Source organism: Mesocricetus auratus, unplaced genomic scaffold (genome assembly GCF_017639785.1).
Source record: "Mesocricetus auratus isolate SY011 unplaced genomic scaffold, BCM_Maur_2.0 Super-Scaffold_100010, whole genome shotgun sequence".
NCBI lineage: Eukaryota > Metazoa > Chordata > Mammalia > Rodentia > Cricetidae > Mesocricetus > Mesocricetus auratus.
This window is the reverse complement of record NW_024429194.1, coordinates 59,211,575-59,231,440: the sequence shown is the minus strand read 5'-3', so window position 1 is coordinate 59,231,440 and position 19,866 is coordinate 59,211,575. Positions and strand designations below refer to the sequence as shown.

The 19,866-nt window shown below is 42.6% G+C and overlaps 1 protein-coding gene across 1 annotated transcript in view; it reads right to left on the bottom strand.

Moving 5' to 3' along the window:
• Hibch (3-hydroxyisobutyryl-CoA hydrolase) overlaps window positions 1–19,866 on the bottom strand; it is a 78,911-nt gene that overhangs the window by 45,348 nt on the left and 13,697 nt on the right. Inside the window, exons 2-6 of the mRNA XM_040753669.1 lie at window positions 16,792–16,834; window positions 12,954–13,091; window positions 4,375–4,459; window positions 1,410–1,490; window positions 32–84 (exon numbers count right to left, since the gene is read on the bottom strand). Coding sequence (XP_040609603.1) covers window positions 32–84; window positions 1,410–1,490; window positions 4,375–4,459; window positions 12,954–13,091; window positions 16,792–16,834 — 400 coding nt within the window. The remainder of the gene's footprint in view (window positions 1–31; window positions 85–1,409; window positions 1,491–4,374; window positions 4,460–12,953; window positions 13,092–16,791; window positions 16,835–19,866) is intronic.

Below are 19,866 nucleotides of genomic sequence, written 5' to 3'. Positions count from 1 at the left end.
ATACAATGAAAATAACAAAAAGTCCACTTACCCCACCCATTGTGATCCCATCAATAAGGGCAACATACGGTTTCTGACAGGATGCTAAAAGAGAACAAACTTTAGTTAGAATATGTAAAATACATCCACATTCTAAATATGTGTACTCTAGTTTCCTTGTTAATTTTCTAAAAAAAAAATAGGATGTTTATGGTATTACACTGTGAGCTATAAACTCCACTAAGATTCATGGGAAGAGGACTCCTACAAGAACTCATTTCTCGCATGAATGCTTCACATGTCAGTCCCAGCTCCCTCTCCCACCCCTCCTCCCTTGTCCCTCAACCAACCCCCCAACCCCTGACCCAATCCCCACATCATTCCCCAGGGAGGGTGAGGCCCTCCTTGGGGGGATCTCTAAAGTCTGTCATTTCATCCAGGGCAGGACCTAGGCCCATCCCCATATGTCCAGGCTGAGAGAGCATCTCTGTTTGGAATGGGCTCCCAAAGATCATTCATACATCATGGTAAACACTGATCTACTACCCAATGCCCCAGTGATTTCTGTGGCCTCCTCCCTGGCACTACATAGGTCGGATGCATCGAATGTCTTGCTGTGTTTTCAACTTAATTACAGCTTATTTGGACACACTCCCATCATTAGTCAGGGCACGTTTGTATACTGTTCTGTAAATTGGTTTTAGCCACAAAGTGCTGTTAATCTTCTAAAATCCAATGAACATTTATGGTATTATACTATAAATTCTAACTCCACAGATTCATGGAGGGAAGTCTCATATCAGAGAGGCCAGTTCTCCTTAAGTTAGGGCAAAATAAGTCCTATGCTGTTAAAATCAATTTAAAATATGTCTAAAAGAATACACTACAGATTAACGATGGCAAGGCTTTTGAAAGGGGCTAAGGTTCTTTCTGGTTAGAGAAAGGAATGGTAGTGAGGAAAAGCACAAAAGGGGTTGAACTTTAAATTTAAAATGTATTATTCTTATAACATGTAAAATTAGAATATTGCTACTATGTATAGACTTATGGATATAAATGCTGTATTAATTTATCTTTTCGAAACATGTTTGACTAAGGTAAATGCAACTTCAAGTCCACAGAAACCTAGAATTCTGATTTTAAAGAAATTTCTACTCCAGAGTTCCTAAAGAAACAGAAAAATGGTACTTTGTCTTATTTGGAATCCTAGAATGCAGGTTTTCCTGTCTCCCGAGAAAGCTAGTTAAATGATCAAGAGCCCGTATTTTCACATTGATTTTAGACAAACACAGAATAGTTTTACCAGTTTGACCAAAAAGTAATAGTGACTGTTTCCATAAAGAGTACCTATTGGTTGCATTATAACAAATTACAGCACCAGCCCAGCTCTCAATTTCATGTTCAAAGGGTAGAGCAGACCACACACATACCAATGGCATTGTTCAGAATATATTCTTCTCTGAAAAAATCTTGAGACATATTCTGCCTTGTTTTTTTAGCTTCTGAGATTGCTAAAGTAGGAAAGAGAAAAAAAATGAAGGAAAGAACAATTACAAATCATAAAGATGGCTTTCAGTCAATACAGTCAAAAGTCCTGTAATCATTAGGTGCTGGAGGGAGGGGAACTTACAGATGGCTTTAATATTTGAAGTCACCCATATTGATGACACATTACCCTTTGTCAGAGACCCATAGTCCAACGTCAATGCTTCAAAGCAAAAATTCTTCTTTTACTTATTGTGCTGTGAATATACACACATGAACACAATTGTCTACACACAAATGCACGCACAAATGTACACATTCTCTCACACACCCAGATTTTCACCCACAGTTCCTGGCACCTGTGCAACACAAGAACTTCTCTACCTAAAGTGGGTCACAGTCTCTATTCCTTTTCCTCCCATTACTTAGAGCTGATCAGAGACATTCTGGCCTGAATCACAAGAACCCCATTTGAAGAGTCCTGTTCCAGACCTCAGAGAAAGGAACAGGCAGAGAAAGCAACAAGGATTTAGACACACAAGACTTGCTGATTCCCATTGGTCTATTTGCATTAACTTATACCGATCACACTTCTGCATGTTCCTCCATGCTTCTACAATGAAACTCTCAGGGAAGTCCAAAGGCTGCAGAACAATTACAGATAATATACTGAGAAGAATACATCCTCAACAACGCCATTGGTGCAGTGTGTTCTCTGCTCTGAGTGTTGAAATTTAACAAGATTCCTGATGGGACAACAGGAAGAGGTTCCACACAAGCAAAGAGGACATGGAAGCTCCACACCCATTTTCCCACACCTTGTCCCATCCCTGTACCCTTCATGAAAAAACAGTACATGTAAATGACTGAGACGCACTGTCTTACGCAATGTAAGTCACCTCTAGGTAACCTAAAACATCCAATGTAAATTTTTGCCACAGGGTATTAAGGGAATAATAAAAAGGAAAAAAAGTAACTTTTTGGTACAAATATAATTTTTGCCAAACTATTTCCCATTTACAGTTAGTTGAATTCATAAGGCAGAAACATCAGTCACCAAGGGCTAACAATACTTAAGAAAGATCTGCTGGGACTGTGCCATTACAATGTAAACAAGGGGTAGTATCCTGAAGAAGAAAAAAAAGCCCTTATCTGTTGTCCTTTGTTGAGCTAGAGCCTCACTTACCAATTCCAAGAGTAGCTTTCCCCCAAGCCTTTTCAGAGTTCCTTCTAATTTTATTTTAAACTAATTTTATTCAAATCAACTAGTTAAATATTGTGGTGGTTTGAATGAAAATGGCTCCCATAAGCTCAGAGAGGGAGTGACACTCCAAGAAGGAGGTGTGGCCTTCTTGGAGTAGGTGTGGTCTTACTGGGGGAACTGTGGCATTTGGGGCAGGCTTTGAGGTTTTAGAAGTTCAAGCCAGGCCCAGCATCACTATCTCTTCCTGCTGTCGTTGGAACTAGATGTAGAACTCTCAGCTACTTCTCCAGCCCATATCTGCTGGCATGCCACCATGCTTCCTGCCATGATGACTACATGCTAAATCTCTGAACCATAAGTCAGTCCCAGTTAAATGTTTTCCTTTATATTAAAGTTAAATGACATACACCTTTAAATTTTTTCTGAGTGTCTACTTGTAGGATCTTCTAGAATTTCCATTTACTGTTTTGCACATATAAACTAGAATAATTCTGGAACTTAGAACTATATTTCTAAACAAGAATATAAAGTTAGTCATGTGGCAATTTTGGGGGGTTCACAGCCACACCCCCACCCCCAGGTTTCTTTCTGTGCTTTTTGCTTAAGGGTGAAGAGAAGCCCAGATCTCTCAGCGCCCTGCTCTGGCTGCCTACTGCAATTCCTCTCCTGTCATGAACTCCCCTGGAACCATAAACCAAAACAAACCCTTCCTCCTGTAAGATGTCATAATTTTTCAGCAAAGTAACAGACACTCACACTAGGGACAACTCATATTCAGAAACTGCTCACAGCAAGAAGCAGCTAAACTCACCAATGCAGTAGTCTTTGCCATGTGGAAACTGACAAGACCGTGGCCACACTCTAAAGAACAGTCACTCCCAGGGGATAAAAACCATATTTTAAAATATTTATGTTATGGTTGCTAAGAGATGGAGCAAAGGCATACATGAGACCCTGGGTTTGATCTCTAGTATGCGTATGTGCACAAGTGCACATACACAAATAACACACAGACACACGCACACACAGTCTTTGACTTACTGCTCATAATGCAATGATTTATATAAACTCACAAATTTGGTAAACAAATCAACCCAGAGGTTGTTGTCTTTTAATAATAAAACAAATATGCAAAATCGTAACACAGGAAAAAAATCTCTGAATCCTACCAATTCCATAAGAACAACATATAAACTGTAAAAATCCTTTTCAACAGAACAACCAGCAGTGACAGCAATGAGTTCATAACTCTCATCACAAGAACAAATATCTTTAATAGTTAAATACATACAGACTGATTGAACAATAATAAAAAACAAATTTTAATTTTCGTGTCTTTAAACACGTAACAGTATAGGCTATCACCCTAGCTCCACTCCCAGAACGTGCGTTCTAGATCGTGAGCAGTGGGAAGTGATGGAAGCGAGTGTGCCTTGAGTTTGGATGAGAAGTCCTCACATGGTGATGATGCTGGTGACGATGTGGGGGTGGGGATACATGCCACAAGAGGAAAACAAAATATCAGCACTGTTCAGGGTCAGTGAAATAAAATCTCCATTAGAATGGTAACAAATTCTTTTTTTTAACTTTAGAAGAATTATTAACATATAGCAAACAATTCTAAAAAGCCAATCAAATAAGATGTACCTCGCGCAATTCCCAGTACTTACTATTCCAGGGGCACTGGTTTACAGTGGGCACTTTACCTTTGATGTCCCCTCCAGCACAGAAGGCCTTTCCTCCAGCTCCCTTTATGATGATCAGGAACGTCTCAGGGTCCTGTTCCCACTTCTACACAAACACAAAGGATGGTGGTGGCTTTTGAGGGCACAGTAAATACAAGCTCATTTAAGATACACTCACACACATGCGTGTGCACTTGTGTGGCCTTTCCTAAAACACACTCAGAGGAATGGATCCCATCCATTTCACTTCTTTTTCTTTCTAAGTGCAATCTGCATTCCAGGAATATCTGTCAAAGCTGTAAGATTAAGATGAATAAGTGCGTGCCTAATAGCACTGTGTTACTTACACTTATGAGTCAAGTGAACAAATCCACCCAAAGATTGCTAGCATGTGGTGCAGCAATAACCTTTTCCCCATTGCAAGACAGGACTGTTATACCAAAAAAGTTATTATAGTCAAGCTACTTACAAAGTTCTTTAAATATGTGGGTGGGTGATGAGGGTTTGGTGAGGTCAGAAAATAAAATGAGCATGAGCGTGAGGTGCAGTAACCATACTACAAAAAGATCATCGTTCTCACTTCCTCACAGCTGAGGAAAGTGGGGTTCAGAGATTAATATGCCTAGCCTACAGAGCTGAATATTCAGAAATCCAAGTTTCAAGTACATGCCTGACTTTCAGCCTTACACTTTCTACTGTCTCATGCATACCACTTTAAAACCTATGACCTTCTTTAAGGATGGCTAAGAAATATAAAGGGTATGAGGGTTGGGGTGTAGCTCAGTAGAATACTTGATTAGCAGGCACTGTGGGGAGAGGGGAGGGGCAGAATGAGGGTCAAGCAGCAAGAGGAAGGAGGAGCTAGGCAAGCAACTTAAAATAGCTGCCTCACAGGGTGTGGAGGTGTACACCCCCAGTCCCAGCTCGAGGAAGGATAGGTAGAAGACGGTAAGTCTGAGGCCAGCCTGGGCTACCTAGCTAGACTCTGGCTCAAAAACTGAATGACAAACTGTCTTCCATACAAAAGGTCAGGTAGCAGCACATTAGACTGGTACAGGTTAGGTCTCAGATCTGGACAAATGGCTAACTGAGGTCCCTGTTTTACATAGCAAAGTGGACCTGGCCACCAAGTTCTAACATACTTCGGTCCCTACCTGAGTACAGGAGGCATACCCCTACCCGCTGCCCTAAACTTCTCCAGCCCAGAGCTGAACTGCCCTTTCCCCAGCTGCCCTTCCCTGTATGATCCAGCCATTTTGGTCATCAGGCCCATTTTTGTCTACGTTTAACTCTCCTGGTCTCCAGGTTCTTCGGGGCCCCAGAGGGTGTAATAGAAAATGCCCACATGGTGGTCAGACCAGAGGGCACAGCAGGAAAATGCCCATGTGGTGTAGCATGCTTCAGGAGTCAGGGAGGCACCCTTCCCCTCTCCTCACATGGCCTGATAGAGGGTTGTGTTCACTCTGGACTGTCCCAGCTGTCCCGGTCTCTGCCCATGCTCTCCCTTCTATCCACAGTAAGCCTGCTCCACCAAGCTGAGGAGCAGTCACATCTTCCTTCCTACTACTTATTTTCATCCATCTGGTGCGAAAGCCCGGAACTGGCATACACGAGTTCCCTTCTAAGGGATGCAGCCTCCCCAACCAGGCCGATTTGACTCTCCTAAGGTGTGTCTGGACCACTTGTTTCTGCAGGCTTCTGCCACCTGCCATATTAGCCTCCAAATCTTAGAGTCCAAATTGTTAGCTACTTCTTCCCTCTACTTACTCTAACCTCCATGTCTTGTCTACTCAGTAAGTATCCCCTCTCTGACTCCTAGAGCCTACAATACCATCTGGGATGCCCAGCACATGGGCATTTTCCTGCTATGCCCTCTGTGGCCCCACTTACCACTCTCCCTCTATTGGAGCCCCTCCCTCTCCCAAGCGCCTCTCAGTCACCTCTTCAGATGTGCTCTCTATCTGCTCCATTCATCTTTCCTGCCTGCTTTGTCTGCTTTTACTATAGAAGCTACAAGGGCCGGGCAGTGGTGGCGCACGCCTTTAATCCCAGCACTTGGGAGGCAGAGGCAGGCGGATCTCTGTGAGTTCGAGGCCAACCTGGTCTACAGAGTGAGTTCCAGGACAGCCTCCAAAGCCACAGAGAAACCCTGTCTCGACCTCCCCCAAAAAAAAGCTACAAGGGCCCCTATTAATGTCGAAAGGGACACCTCTCCTCTGTGATTTGTGACATTTCTCTGACATGTCTCTCAGTCTGTTTGGGGCAGGCCTAGATTAGAATTCTTGTCACCATGATACCCCCATATGGCCTCTCTCAACTCCTTCCTCACCTCCCCCTGGGAACTGCCTGTTAAGTTCCACAGCTACTCTACTTTCCTCTGACCACAACCCTTTCCTTGCCTCCTCCCCCATGAAGCTGCCTGCTTTGTCTCTCCTGGTACCCTCCTGGGTCTGCACATTGCAAGTTTCCTTGCTTCCCCCTAGGAAATGCCTGCTAAGTCCCACAGCTTTGCTGGGCCCTTCTGGGTCTCTGCAACTGTGGTGGTTTGAAAGAAAATGGCCCCCACAGGCTCACAGGGAATAGCACGATTAGGAAGTGCCTTGTGGCTTTGTTGGAGGACATGCACTAGGGGGCAGGCTTTGAGGTATCAAAAGCTCAAGCCTGGTCTAATATGACAGTCCTTTCCTGCTGCCTGAGGATCCAGAAGCTGAGGATCCAGAAGCAGAACTCTCAGCTCCTTCTCCAGCACCATGTCTGCCTGCCTGCCACCATGCTTCCCACTATGACAATAATGAACCAAGCCTCTAAACTGTAAGCCAGCCCCAATTAAAAGCTTTCCTTTAGAAGAACTGCCGAGGTCATGTGTTTGTTCACAGCAATAAAACCCTAACAAAGACGGTGACCTTGTCCCTCCTGAAGTCTTGCAGTCTCTATACCCTCATGGGCTCTACAATATGGGAACATTTCCTGGGGTAGGTTCCAGCTTGTTCCTCCATGTCCCCCACAGCTATACTGTTCTGTCTCTCAGCTCCCTCTTGGAGCTGACTGGAACCCTCCCTATGGCAGAATTCCTTGTGGACCCTTCCTCCTTTTCTCTCAGATTCAGAGACGCTATTAAAACCTCATGTCTTACTGCAAATGGCTTGGCTTCGGTGCAGCTCCATGGCTAAATATGGCACACGTGAGTTCCAGACTCTCACAGATTATAACAACTTCTGCCAGCACAGGCAAATGATCCCAAAGATCTCATCTCTTGTGGGAACACCAGACCTTGAGCAGAGACCCACTTCCCCTTCTGCCTGGGAGTAGGCAGCTGTAAGACAATGTTTAGTAAAAACATGTTTACTAAAAACGATACAATAAGTTCCTGGCCACTTCCCCTTCTGCCTGGGAGTAGGCAGCTGTAAGACAATGTTTAGTAAAAACATGTTTACTAAAAACGATACAATAAGTTCCTGGGAAAGGCCTTCCCACAGAAACCGCCCTGACCTCGACCTTGTCCAAAGACTAACCGCACCTTCAAAAACCCACACACATCCACCTCTGGTGTCAGGGCAGAACCAGCGAGGGTAGAGGAGAGAGCAGAAGCTTCTCCGGTGGGAGCTTTTCTTAGGAAGTTTTTCTTGAACCTTTTTGGAGCCTGTTAAAAGTTCTCTTTATATCGTTGAACAAGTCTCTGTGTTGTCAATCCCCGACACCCTCCGCACGTTCTCGGACACAGGCCGCACAGCAGACGTGACAATTGGAGGTCCCACTGAGATCGTGAAAGCGAGGTAAGTGGACGGGGTTAAGAAACTATGGGGAATAGTTCCGGGAAGCTAGAATCATTGCAGTATCAACTAAAAAAGTTACTTAAAGAACATGGGACTGCAGTCAAGTCTAAAACCCTAGAAGGCTTTCTAAAATCGATTGAACGAGCCAGTCCATGGTTCATTACTGGGGGAAGCTTAAATATTCCAGATTGGGAGGAGGTTCGCCGTGATCTTCATAGACTTTTACGAAAAGAGGGATCTGAGTCCTTGCCCCCTACGACATTCTCCTTATGGAGATTAGTGAGGGGAGCACTTTTGACAGATAAGGTTCGTCACCGCCAGGTAGTTCAGGACACAAAAGAGGCTTTTTAGAGTTACAAGAGACTGAGACTCAAGCCTCCTTGAGTTCAGGGGCAGAGAGTGATGATGAAGAGACCGTGATTGAAACTAGAGGCTCCATTGTTAGTGAGGATGAGGAGGAGTCTCTTAGTAACAACAAAAAACGGGTAGACATCTCCGGGCGCGACCCAAAAGAAGGACTCCGGTCAGAATCGGTTATATCCTTCTCTATCAGACCTAGAAAATGGAAGTAGCTCAGACTCAGACTCGTCACAGTCTGAAAAGGAACGGTTACTTGCTGAGATCGCGGCCCTTAAAAAAGAACTAAAAAAGATTCTAATTAAGGAAAGACAGGACAGGGAGAGAAACCCTTCCCCATACTCTGAAAAAAGGGACTCCTCCTATGAGATAACCCAGTCCTTCTTGGACCTGGAGGGAAGACCCAGAGGAGGGGTCCAATGCTGCCAGGTGGTGGCCCCAGTAATGGAAGTTCCAGATCCGAACAATTCTGGACAGGTCATTAGGCGTCATAACCCTTTAAATTTTAAGGATATTAAACAACTTAAAGAGGCAACTTTAAATTATGGAGAACAGGCTCCCTTTACACTTTCCTTAATGGAATCTTTTGCGTCTCTTAATTTGACACCTGGCGATTGGCAGCAGCTTTGCAGAGCAGCTCTGTCGGGGGGAGAGGAGAGAGCAGAGGCTTCTCTGGTGGGAGCCTTTCTTAGGAAGTTTTTCTTGAACCTTTTTGGAGCCTGTTTAAAGTTCTCTTTATATCATTGAACGAGTCTCTGTGTTATCAATACCCGACACCCTCCGCACGTTCTCGGACACAGGCCGCGCAGCAGACGTGACAATCTCTAAGGTTTTTAAACTGTTCACTCTTAAAGTCTTTATCTGTATAATTTTTCTGTGCTCTGCTCTCAGGAAATCTTTTAAGACTATTGTATAAACAGTCTTTATCTCAGGATTTGTAACTTCGATGGGTGTGGTTAAAGAATCTGTAAAATCTATATCAAAAATTAGCTTAAAGTCTGCAACAAAAGTAGATAGTTTAAAATTTTATACATGGGTAATCTTAACCTGTGTATAAATGCTACAACCTATGATATGTGAATCAACTCTTGTTTAGAAAAATAGATGCTTTTAAATAGCAACCATGTGGCTCTCCTCCATCTTGGCTGATGATCTCATGGGACTAGCAGCCATTTTTAATAAGGTTAAAGAGTGTTAAAGATGTAACGTCACCACCTTAAGATGACAATGTGGCATAAGCAGCAATTACCTAACTTCTTATTACTAATGAGATCTCTATCATTATATCTCTTTTTAGGCTAAGAAGAAAACAGCAGGTTTCCAAATTATTTTGGATTGGTATGGATTTTATGGTTATAAAGGTCTACTCATATTAACAAAGGTTGATTTAGAGACTGACATATAATTACTTGTATTTCTGATACCCGTTCAACACCAGGCTTCTGGAAAATTTAGATAAGTAACAATGTCTGTTTGATAAATAAGGTATATTTGATAGTCAAGGTCTGTTTAGGTTCACAGTAGTATTTGTCTAGATTCTTTGTGCTTGACCACTTTGTTAAGCTTTAGCTATTTGGATGGACTAAGCCATGCAGAAAACTGTGACAGTCTATAATAGTGCACTATAAAACGATAAGAAAAGTCCCCCTGTTCCTAAGACTATATTTATGGTTTTAAAAAAAACTGTGACAGTCTATAATAGTGCACTATAAAACGATAAGAAAAGTCCCCCTGTTCCTAAGACTATATTTATGGGTTAAAGTTTTACTGTGATGCTAAAGGATCTTCAATTAAATCTTCCACTCTCATTTGTAAAGTTCAAAGTAACAGGATAAAGCCATAAAATCCTAGTCTTATAAAAGCTACCAGCTTAAACTGTTAAAGATAATTGAATGCATTTTCAAAGTAAAGCCTCAACTCAGGTATAGTTAATAGACAGATGGTCTTCAAACTCTTTAGAGATCTGCTGAATATGTCATTTACAATGTTTAACGAAAAAGCTTCCCATAATAGACAAAATACTCCTAGTAGGAAGCCTAAGATCTCCAAAGAATATAGATGGGACACAATGACATCACCTAAATTATGGTAACACTAACCACTGGGCAAAGCTGTCCTGTGCCTCACCTGCTGCCAGGGCTCTATACAAGCTGTGGACACTGTTGGTTGACTGCCCTGCTCTGCCTGGTCAGGGTATCAGTCTTCCAAGTTCCTCCTCCACAGGAACACCTCTCAGACCTGGGTCGGGCAGCCCAAGGCCAATGCTGCTGTATGGCAGCTGAAGATTAAATGCTGTCCTGTATGACAGCCAAAGACCTAGGACCATTGCCCCAATGAAGCCATCAAGACCACAGGAGCCTAGGGCAACTGTCTAGGTAGTGGGTCTCTGTCATTTTTATTGATAGATAGGCAATTTGGGTTACACCTCTTGCTACAATTTATCCTTTTCAGAACTCTGATGATACTAACTGTTGCTTTATAAGCACCAAGCACCCAGCTCTTCCCCCTAAGTTCTTCTGCCTTCTTGGTTCTATTCATATGGAGAAGGAAGTGGGGGAGGGAGGGAGGGAGGGAAGGAGGGAGGGAGGGAGGGATCAGGCCTCAGGTTCCACTTTCCAAGAGCTACTAGGACTTCAGCTGAGAAACACAGTTTACCTTGTTCCCAAACTCTGAAGAGATAAACTTACAAAACAGGTTCAATGTAACTTTGTGCTATTCCTTTATTTAAAGTAACTTGCTTTACAATGACTGCTCTTGGAATCAGCCACCTGTGTCTCCTGGGGAATGACTGCCTAGAAAAGTGCTTAAATTTTACGTAAGTTCAGAGAAAGTGTTTTAAGATGTATAAACACAGGTTGTAAAGGTGTAAGAAAGCATTTAAAGGTATGTAAATGCAAGTTGCAAAGGTTTAAGAAAATGATTGAAGGTATATGGAAAATAATTTCCTATTTCTCTCCTCCTCACTATGCTATTGTTATACTAAAACATCAACATCTATCACTGGAGCTCTGATGAGCTGGTAAAGCTATTGTGGACACCACAGCTCCATAGTGCTGAAAACATCTCTGCCCAATCTAATTATCCAGCCCTCTGGAAACGGTGTTCATGCTTCCAGCTGAGAATCATTTTGGGTCCTCAGGCTTCTACTCAAAGGCATGAGTTTTTCCACACTGTGGATTTCAGTACAGAGTACAAACAGTGGGAATGCTAGCATATCTAAAAGTTACCTCTTTTTGTAAACTTAAAAAATTCTTTTAAGCTTCAGGAAGTCAACTTGGATCCACCTCTCCCAGGTCAAAGGGACTCCAGATAAACACTCCTAAGTTTTCCCTACCTGCCTATTCTTGAGAGTGGGATCTCTCCCATTTCCCTGGTATTGTGACTCCCCTCCCCCAACTACCAGAACCATAGGACTGAAAGTTGCAAATAAACACCCTAGATGGAAAATTTCCCTTAAACTCCTTAACTCTACCCTCTGTTCCTAGTCTATCTGCCCCAGCAGATTTCAAACCAGCAGCACACTCTCCAGCAACCTGCTAGCCTCAGGAGTTCTCTTGAGTCTAGCCTGCTCAGCTCCTAAGCTGCAGTCCAGGTGGTCCAGTCTCACAAACTGCTCCAAGGCAGCCTGCACTTCCCAGGCCCCAGAGGGTCCCGCAGAGCCAGGAGAGCAACTGAAAACAGCCTTCCCCACCCTTACCCCCCTTTCTCTCAGGCCTTGGACAACATTCCCACTTTCTTCAGTCCTCAGCAATGACTGCACCAATGTCAACAGGAAGAAGTCATAGAAAAGATTGCATCTTCCCTTACCATTTATTATCAACAAAAGGTCAGATTGTTATGTCTCAAACCCAGGCTTATTAACATATCAAAGTGGACTGGGCCACCAGGCTCTCTTAGTACTCCTCAGTCCCTACCTGTTACAGATAAGGTTGGCATACCCCATCCCCCTAAATTTCTCCAGCCCAGAAGCTTCCCTGCCCTTCCCTATATAACCCAGCTATTTTGGTTACCAGGCCCTTTTTTGTCTACTCTTTACTCTCCTGGTCTCCTGGCTCTCCCCTCCCTCCCCTCCTCACATGGCCAGGCTCAGGGTCATGTTCACTCTGGACTCCCCTAGATGTCTCTGCTATGCTCTCCCTTTTATGTCTGGCTATGTCTGGCTATGCTCTCCCTTTTATCTGCAATAAGCCTTCTCCTCCACCATACCTTTCTGTTTCTGAGCTGTCGGCATCACTGTTTAAAAGGTCAGTGATACCAAGGGTGTCAGAACACAGAAAGAAACATGAAAAGTAAGCTCTATGTGAAGCAGAAGGGATGCCTCCTAAGACAGTGAGAGGAGTGGGCAAGGTTCCACAGGAAAGCATCAGTGATGCTGATGCAAGGCAGTCCCCAGATAAAATACCAGGAACGTTCTCCTACAGTGAGTGTACTTGAGAAGGATCTCCACGGGGCTTTCACACTGTTACAGACCTTTAGCTGTGGATAGATCAGCTGGATCATGCTCAGAGACAGAGCGTTGAGGAACTTGGGTCTGTTCAGCGTTATGACTCCTGCACAACCTCTCCTCTCCAGCAGCACTTCCGCAGCTTCTGTATGCATGGACATTCTCTGAGCGAACAAAGAATAATTTCATTAAGTTTTACCATACGCCACAGCAAAGCACACCAAGTACACATCTTTCAAGCAATAACCAAAGGAGTGGCTACCTAGGGGCATCTAACATTCTCAGACTATACAGATGGAACAGTCCCAAAGTAAACCATGCACATTTTCTTAATTTTATTTCCAGGTGGACTGAATTAACTAATCTAAATACTGCCTCTTCCTAGAGCACCCTGGACTATGAGATACTCGTAAATCTTGTAATCTGTTACTACATTCAAATTCTCCATTAGGTGCCTAGAAAATGGGGAGAGCAAATAATCATTACTACAGCAGCTGTGAACAACTTGGGCATGCAGCATCTGGACAAAAGTGGCGGTGAGAACCCAAGGTAGCATAGTGGCACATGCTAGCCATCACCATGACTGTGTGGAAATTCTAAGACACTAAGCATGGGTACAACGAAGGCTGGACGAGAAAATGAGCATGGGAATACAGACAGAAGAGCAGTAAGGCCAGACCACAGCTTCAGACTTGCATGTTCTACATTGGAAAGATGCGGCATTAAGCACTGTGTAACACTACCAACAAAGTTGTCTTCGATCCACTCAGATTAGACGGTACAATGATTCCCTAGGAGCAATCAGTAAAACTAAAAGTGGCAGGTTAAAAAGAACACGAAAACTAAGAGCTATGTGGTGTGAATGAAAAAAGTAAAAAGGAAAGGAAAGGGTGTGGCCACTCCTAGGTATGGTGGAGGAGGAGTTTACTGCAGATATGTGGTGGGGAGCATAGTCGGGGGCAGGGATATGTGGGAAGAGTCTAGAGTGGACATCACCAGACTGAGCTGGGCCATGTGAGGAGAGAGGGAGTGGAAGGGAGAGAGGAAAGAGGGGAACCAGGTGCAGCGGCCAGGAGGCCAAAGGTCCAAAAGGGGCCGGTAACCAGGGCCTGGATTATCTAAGGAAGAGCTCTGGGGGAAGGGCAGCCTGGCCTCTGGGCTGGAGAGTTCAGGGTAGAGGACAGGATATGCTACCATACCCTGTAACAGGTAGGGACTGAGGAATGCTGGGAGAACCTGGCGGTCAGGTCCATTTTGATATGTTAAATAAGCACCTCAGCATTTGTCCTGGGTTTAAAACTTAACATGAAGTAACTACAATACCTGTCAGGGACAGGAGTTTAACTACACAGCAACTTTATAGGATTTGGATGGACGGGGCCACACACACACACACACACACACACACACACACACACACACACACACACACACACACACACACACACAGAGAGAGTTTCGGGGCTTACAGTGCCACCATTCCAAACACTTCCCTTTATCCATGGACGGTAATTTAAACCTCACAGGGGCGTTGGAACACAGCTCATGAATGAAGCTGTGTGAGATTTCTGAGACCCTGTGAGAAAACTCCAAATAATATAATGTGCTCACGTACCTCTCCCAGGTGTAGTGGTAGGAGTGGTTTACTTTAGATTACCCATCATCTTACCCATCATTATTCAGAATGATGTTACAGGCAAGAGCTGTCCTGACAATGTAATACAGCTTGAACTAATGTCAACTTTGCTCATATGACCTTGCTTAATCCTCAGAATGTAAACTGTCTAATTTAGATGAATAAAGTTGGCTATTGCATGAGACTTTAGTCCACCTCATTTCTAGGCTTCACTCTCCCAGATTCACTCCACCAAACAGAGTGGCAACACATGGGAACAGTGTATAGTATTAAACTGGAAGTCAGTGGTCAAGAGTATATACAGTTCTTGTACAGGACCTTAGTTCAGTTCCCAGCAGCCACAGCAGGCTGCTCGTAACTGCCTATTAACTCCAACTCCAGGGGAATCTGCTGCCCCTGGCTTCCATGGACATCACACACACATACCCATGTACAAATACTCACACATAGTCATAATTAAAAATAGTAAAAATGAATCTTAATGGCTCGGAGGTTAAGAGCACTGACTGCTCTTCCAGAGGTCCTGAGTTCAATTCCCAGCAACCACATGGTGGCTCACAACCATCCATAATGAGATCTGGTGCCCTCTTCTGGTGTGCAAACATACATAGAGGCAGGATGTTGTATTCATAATAAATAAAAAATCTTTTAAAAAAATGAATCTTAAACATACACTAAAATTGGAAATTAGTTTAAAATTGTAGCTCAGTGGTGCAGTGCTTGACTAGTAAGTACAAATTCCTCAATTCAATCCTCAAAATCACAATATTTCAAAAATAAATGAATCTAAATTTTTACCTGGGATATGTCAAAACCAAATCCAAATGACTACATTTTGACAGCATAAAACATGTTTTCATTTTCCTTTGTAAATTCATATTGCATATTTAAATCTTATGACAATTTATTACCAGATATTAACCAAAAATGATTAGCACTTAGAAGAGCTTTAAGCTCTGGGCAGTGGTGGTACACACCTTTAATCCCAGCACTCAGAGGCAGAGGCAGGCAGATTTCTGAGTTTAAGGCCAGTCTGGTCTACAGAGCAAGTTCTAGGACAGCCAGAGAAACCCTGTCTTAAAACAAAAATAAAAACAAAAGAAAGGAAAGTCTATTGAACAATAGGAAATGATTTGTCCTTTTAACTTGATAACAAAATTATCCCTGTAAAAAGTTATCCTTCTTAAGCAACTTGACACAGATCAGAAATTCTGATCTTACATGTCAGGTATAAGTAAGCATACACTGTAGAAGCATTAACTATGACAGAGTAAAGGAAAACAGTCAGATACTTTTGTAAGACAGGTTCTTAGCACATGCTGCCCTCCAGACCACATCTATGTTCAGATCAGACCGTGTCATAAAGTGCACTTGCCACAAATTGACAACAAATGCTCTATTGACGAGGCTTTAGAAATACACATAAGAGCTACAGGCTCTACTTTACACAAGCTAAGATACATATTAGCATATAATGCTACAGCAGGTGTTTATTCATACTAAGGTATCCAGCAGATTCTACAAGCGATGGCAAACAATAAAAATTATTTTCTTGTTTTCTAATTTTAAAAAAAGATTGTTTAGCTTTACAAGGTACAATTAACATAATTGCTATGGTATTAGCATTTATTATAAGCAAATAACTGCTAAAGTATAAAGTTATTATTTATACATTATATACTGTTTTTAATTTATTTTATTTTATGTGTATGGGTACTTTGTCAGCATGTATGTCTATGTACCAAATGCTTAAAGTGTCCACAAATGCCAGAAGAGGACTTAAGATACCCTGGAACTGGAATTACATACTAATAGCCACCATGCGGGTGCTAGGAACTGAACCCCAGTCCTCTGCAAGAGCAGTCAGTCTCTTAAGCATTGCTGAGCCATTTCTCCAGTCCACATGCTCAATTTTTAAAACTTAGTATCTTTTGAACATTTAACATCACTGTGTGGGAAATACCATCCTCATTATTTACACACACACACACACACACACACACACACACACACACACACGGAAGCTACAATAAACTAAGCATTTGTCAAAGATTGAGTTGTAGACTCAACATTTAAACTCGGGACAGTCAGTTTTACAAAACAGTGTGCAGGAGGTGGCAAGTCTTACCATGGGAGTCTGAGGGCCATGGTTAGGGAGTCAAGGAAACCTGCCATCCCTAACAATGACACCTGTAAGTTGTATCATAAACAGCCAAGTCCAGACTTACCAGATGCTGCAGAATAACATTGGCTCTCTTGAGTGAGCTGAACCTGAAACAGATGTAGACTGCAATGAGTACAGTAATGCAGGCAATCGTGTATTAATGTACAAACACCAAAAGGCCTTAAACCTTTTCTAAATGTTACTGGGACAAAACCTTGAAAACAGATTTAACAGCAATGAAATGATGTGCTATCTCAAAGGACATTAGCAGCACTCTCCTCCCACGTGTTTTGGGAACTTTCTTGTGGTGGAAACAAATGTCCATCCCCTACTTATAGGACACCAAAGATGAACCAAAGTAACTCCACTAAAGTGCCACCTGAGGAACCGATGACTTTACTGGAGTTACTTACAGAGCATGTATGAGGAGGGATGTGGGTGACTGTAAAGCAGCCATACCACCAGAACATCCTGTCCCAACATGAATGTCAACTATCTACATTGATGGAGTCCCTGCTTCTGTTAACCTTCCATGATCTATAGATCCCGGCACCTTCCAAGACCATGAGGTCATCTATAAATATGACAGATTACATACAAAAGGCTGGGAGGTGCAGGAAGGAAAGACTGGGATCTCAGTGAGTCTACTAAGCCTCCCAGACTCTCTATGGAAAACTGCCAATCATCAACAAACCTGGGCTCAGCTTGTGTGTGTGTGTGTGTGTGTGTGTGTGTGTGTGTGTGTGTGTGTGTGTGTTGTATGTATGTGGTGTGTGTGTACATGTGGGGGGGTGTACACATGTGTGGGGTGTGTGATATATGTGTATAGTGTGTGTGTGTATGTGTTGTGTGTTTATGTGTGGTGTGTACGAGTATGTGTGTGGTATGTATGTGTGTATGTGGTGTATATGTGGTATGTGTGTATGTGTAGTGTTTGTGCACATGTGTGTAGTGTGTGATATATGTGTATAGTGTGTGTGTGTGTGCGTGTGTGGTGCTGCACAAAAAAAATAAAAGACCCAAAGACAGATATTGGGGTTCAAGCTTCAAGCTGAAGATCAGAGATGCAAAGCAGACAAGCCAGTAGATCTTACCTCTACCAAGCTGAAATGTCAATCCTGTCCCCACAAATCCCCAGAGGTAAAAGCTCTCAGTTTCTGTCTCCTCTGTCTCTTACTCCTTTCTCCGCCCAGCCATATCCCTCCTATAACCACCTCCCAAGTGCTGGGATTAAAGGTGTGTGATCTCAGATGCTGAGATCACCTTTGTGTGAGCTGTTTCTTTTAGGACTAGATCAATTTCGTGTAGTCAGTGTGGCCTTGAACTAACAGAGATCTGTCTACCTCTTAATCCAGAGTCCTGACATTAAAAGTGTGTATCACTACTTCTCAGCTACTATAACTAGCTAGTATGGCTGCTGGGATTAAAGGTGTATACCACCACTGCCTGACCTCTACAGCATATAACTGGCTTTGCTTTCTGTACCCTCAGGCAAGTTTTAATAAATCATAAATAATAAATCACCACAGTGTGGTGTGTGTGTGCTGTGTGTACATGAGTTTGTGGTGTATCTGTGTGTGTGTGTGTGTGTGTTGTATGTCTGTGTGTGGTGGGGTGGGGGGGATATGTTTGTGTGTGGTATAGGGGTGTATACGTGCATCTTTTGCAAGTGGTAACAGCTGTTGTGATGAATATGGCTGTTATGCTTGAGGACACCATGTGATCTTGCAATCCTCATCTTTGAGTTTGACTAAATGAGCTATAAGCTTACATCAACTAGAAAACCTGCAAACCTGCACATGCATTTTATACTAGTTCCATTTATAAATGTAAAATGCAGGCATACAGAATCAAGATGTCCTTAAATAAATCCATACAGGGATAGAAGCCATAAAAAGAAATGAGCTACTGACTCAAACATCCCACACATAGAATGAAACTTAAATAATGTGTGCTCCTAAGAAGTAAATCTGAGAAGAAAATACTCTAATATTTCAAGTGTAAGGTATTTTGAAAATGGCAGAGTTCTGGAATGCACAGAAAAATAAGCAGCTGTCAGAGATTTGGGAGAGGAGAGAAATGAATAGTGGAAACACATTTAAACTAATCTGTAAAACACTGTACATGCCATTAGATAATAATTAAAAATTTTGAACAAAATTTCAGTTTAATTATCTGTAAATCTAAAATATTCCACAAACAAAAGTCTGTAAAATTTCAAACTACATTTTGTTTATTTGTGTATAAGGATAGGGAATCTGTATTTTTTTTTATTTTGGTAAGGGTGAGATACAATACCACTCTAAGACACCACTGGGAGAGGTCTAAGTTACTATGACCTCCTAAATAGGCAATCTGAATATACAGACCTTTAACCTCCAGCATGGTTTAGGGAGAAAGGGCCATTTAGCTTATAGGTTACACTTCATCTTGGGGTAGCCAGGGCAAGGACTGAAAGAGAGGTCATGGAGGAACACTCATTACTGACTGGCTCCTCCTGGCTTGCTCAGTTTGCCTTCTTATATACCCCAGAACCACATGTCCAGGGGTAGCACTACCCACATAAGCTGGACCCTCCTACACCAAACAAGAAAATGCCCCACAGGCTTGCCTATTGGTCAGTCTAAGAGAGGCCTTTTCTCAATTGAGGTTCCCTCTTCTCAGACGACTGTAAATAAGTAGAGCACGGTAGCATGGACACGTAGCTCCTAGGAAGATGAGGTAGGAGATCAACTGAGCCCAGGAATTCAAAATCAGACTAGTCAACAAAGTGAGACCCTACCACCAAAGAAAACAAACTAAATCTGTCCTTTCACTCTCCAGTTAGTCATTCCTCAAGCATTTGCAAAGTATGACTTACTAAATCATTCACAGTTATTAGCATGAAGGGAAACCGAAAACTCACAGTGCGTTATTTTTAAAACTGTGTCATCACTATGTAACTATAATACAATCATTAAGCACACTTGAAAATATGTAAGGAATATGACATATAAAAAGTTATGACATAATTTAAAAAGCAATCTACAAATAATAGGCACATTATATTTCCATTGTTTCAAAAGTGCTAGGCTAGGAAAACGGCGAACATACAGCTCAGTAAAAAGTAACCAATAACAGCTGATGTCAGATTGGCAGA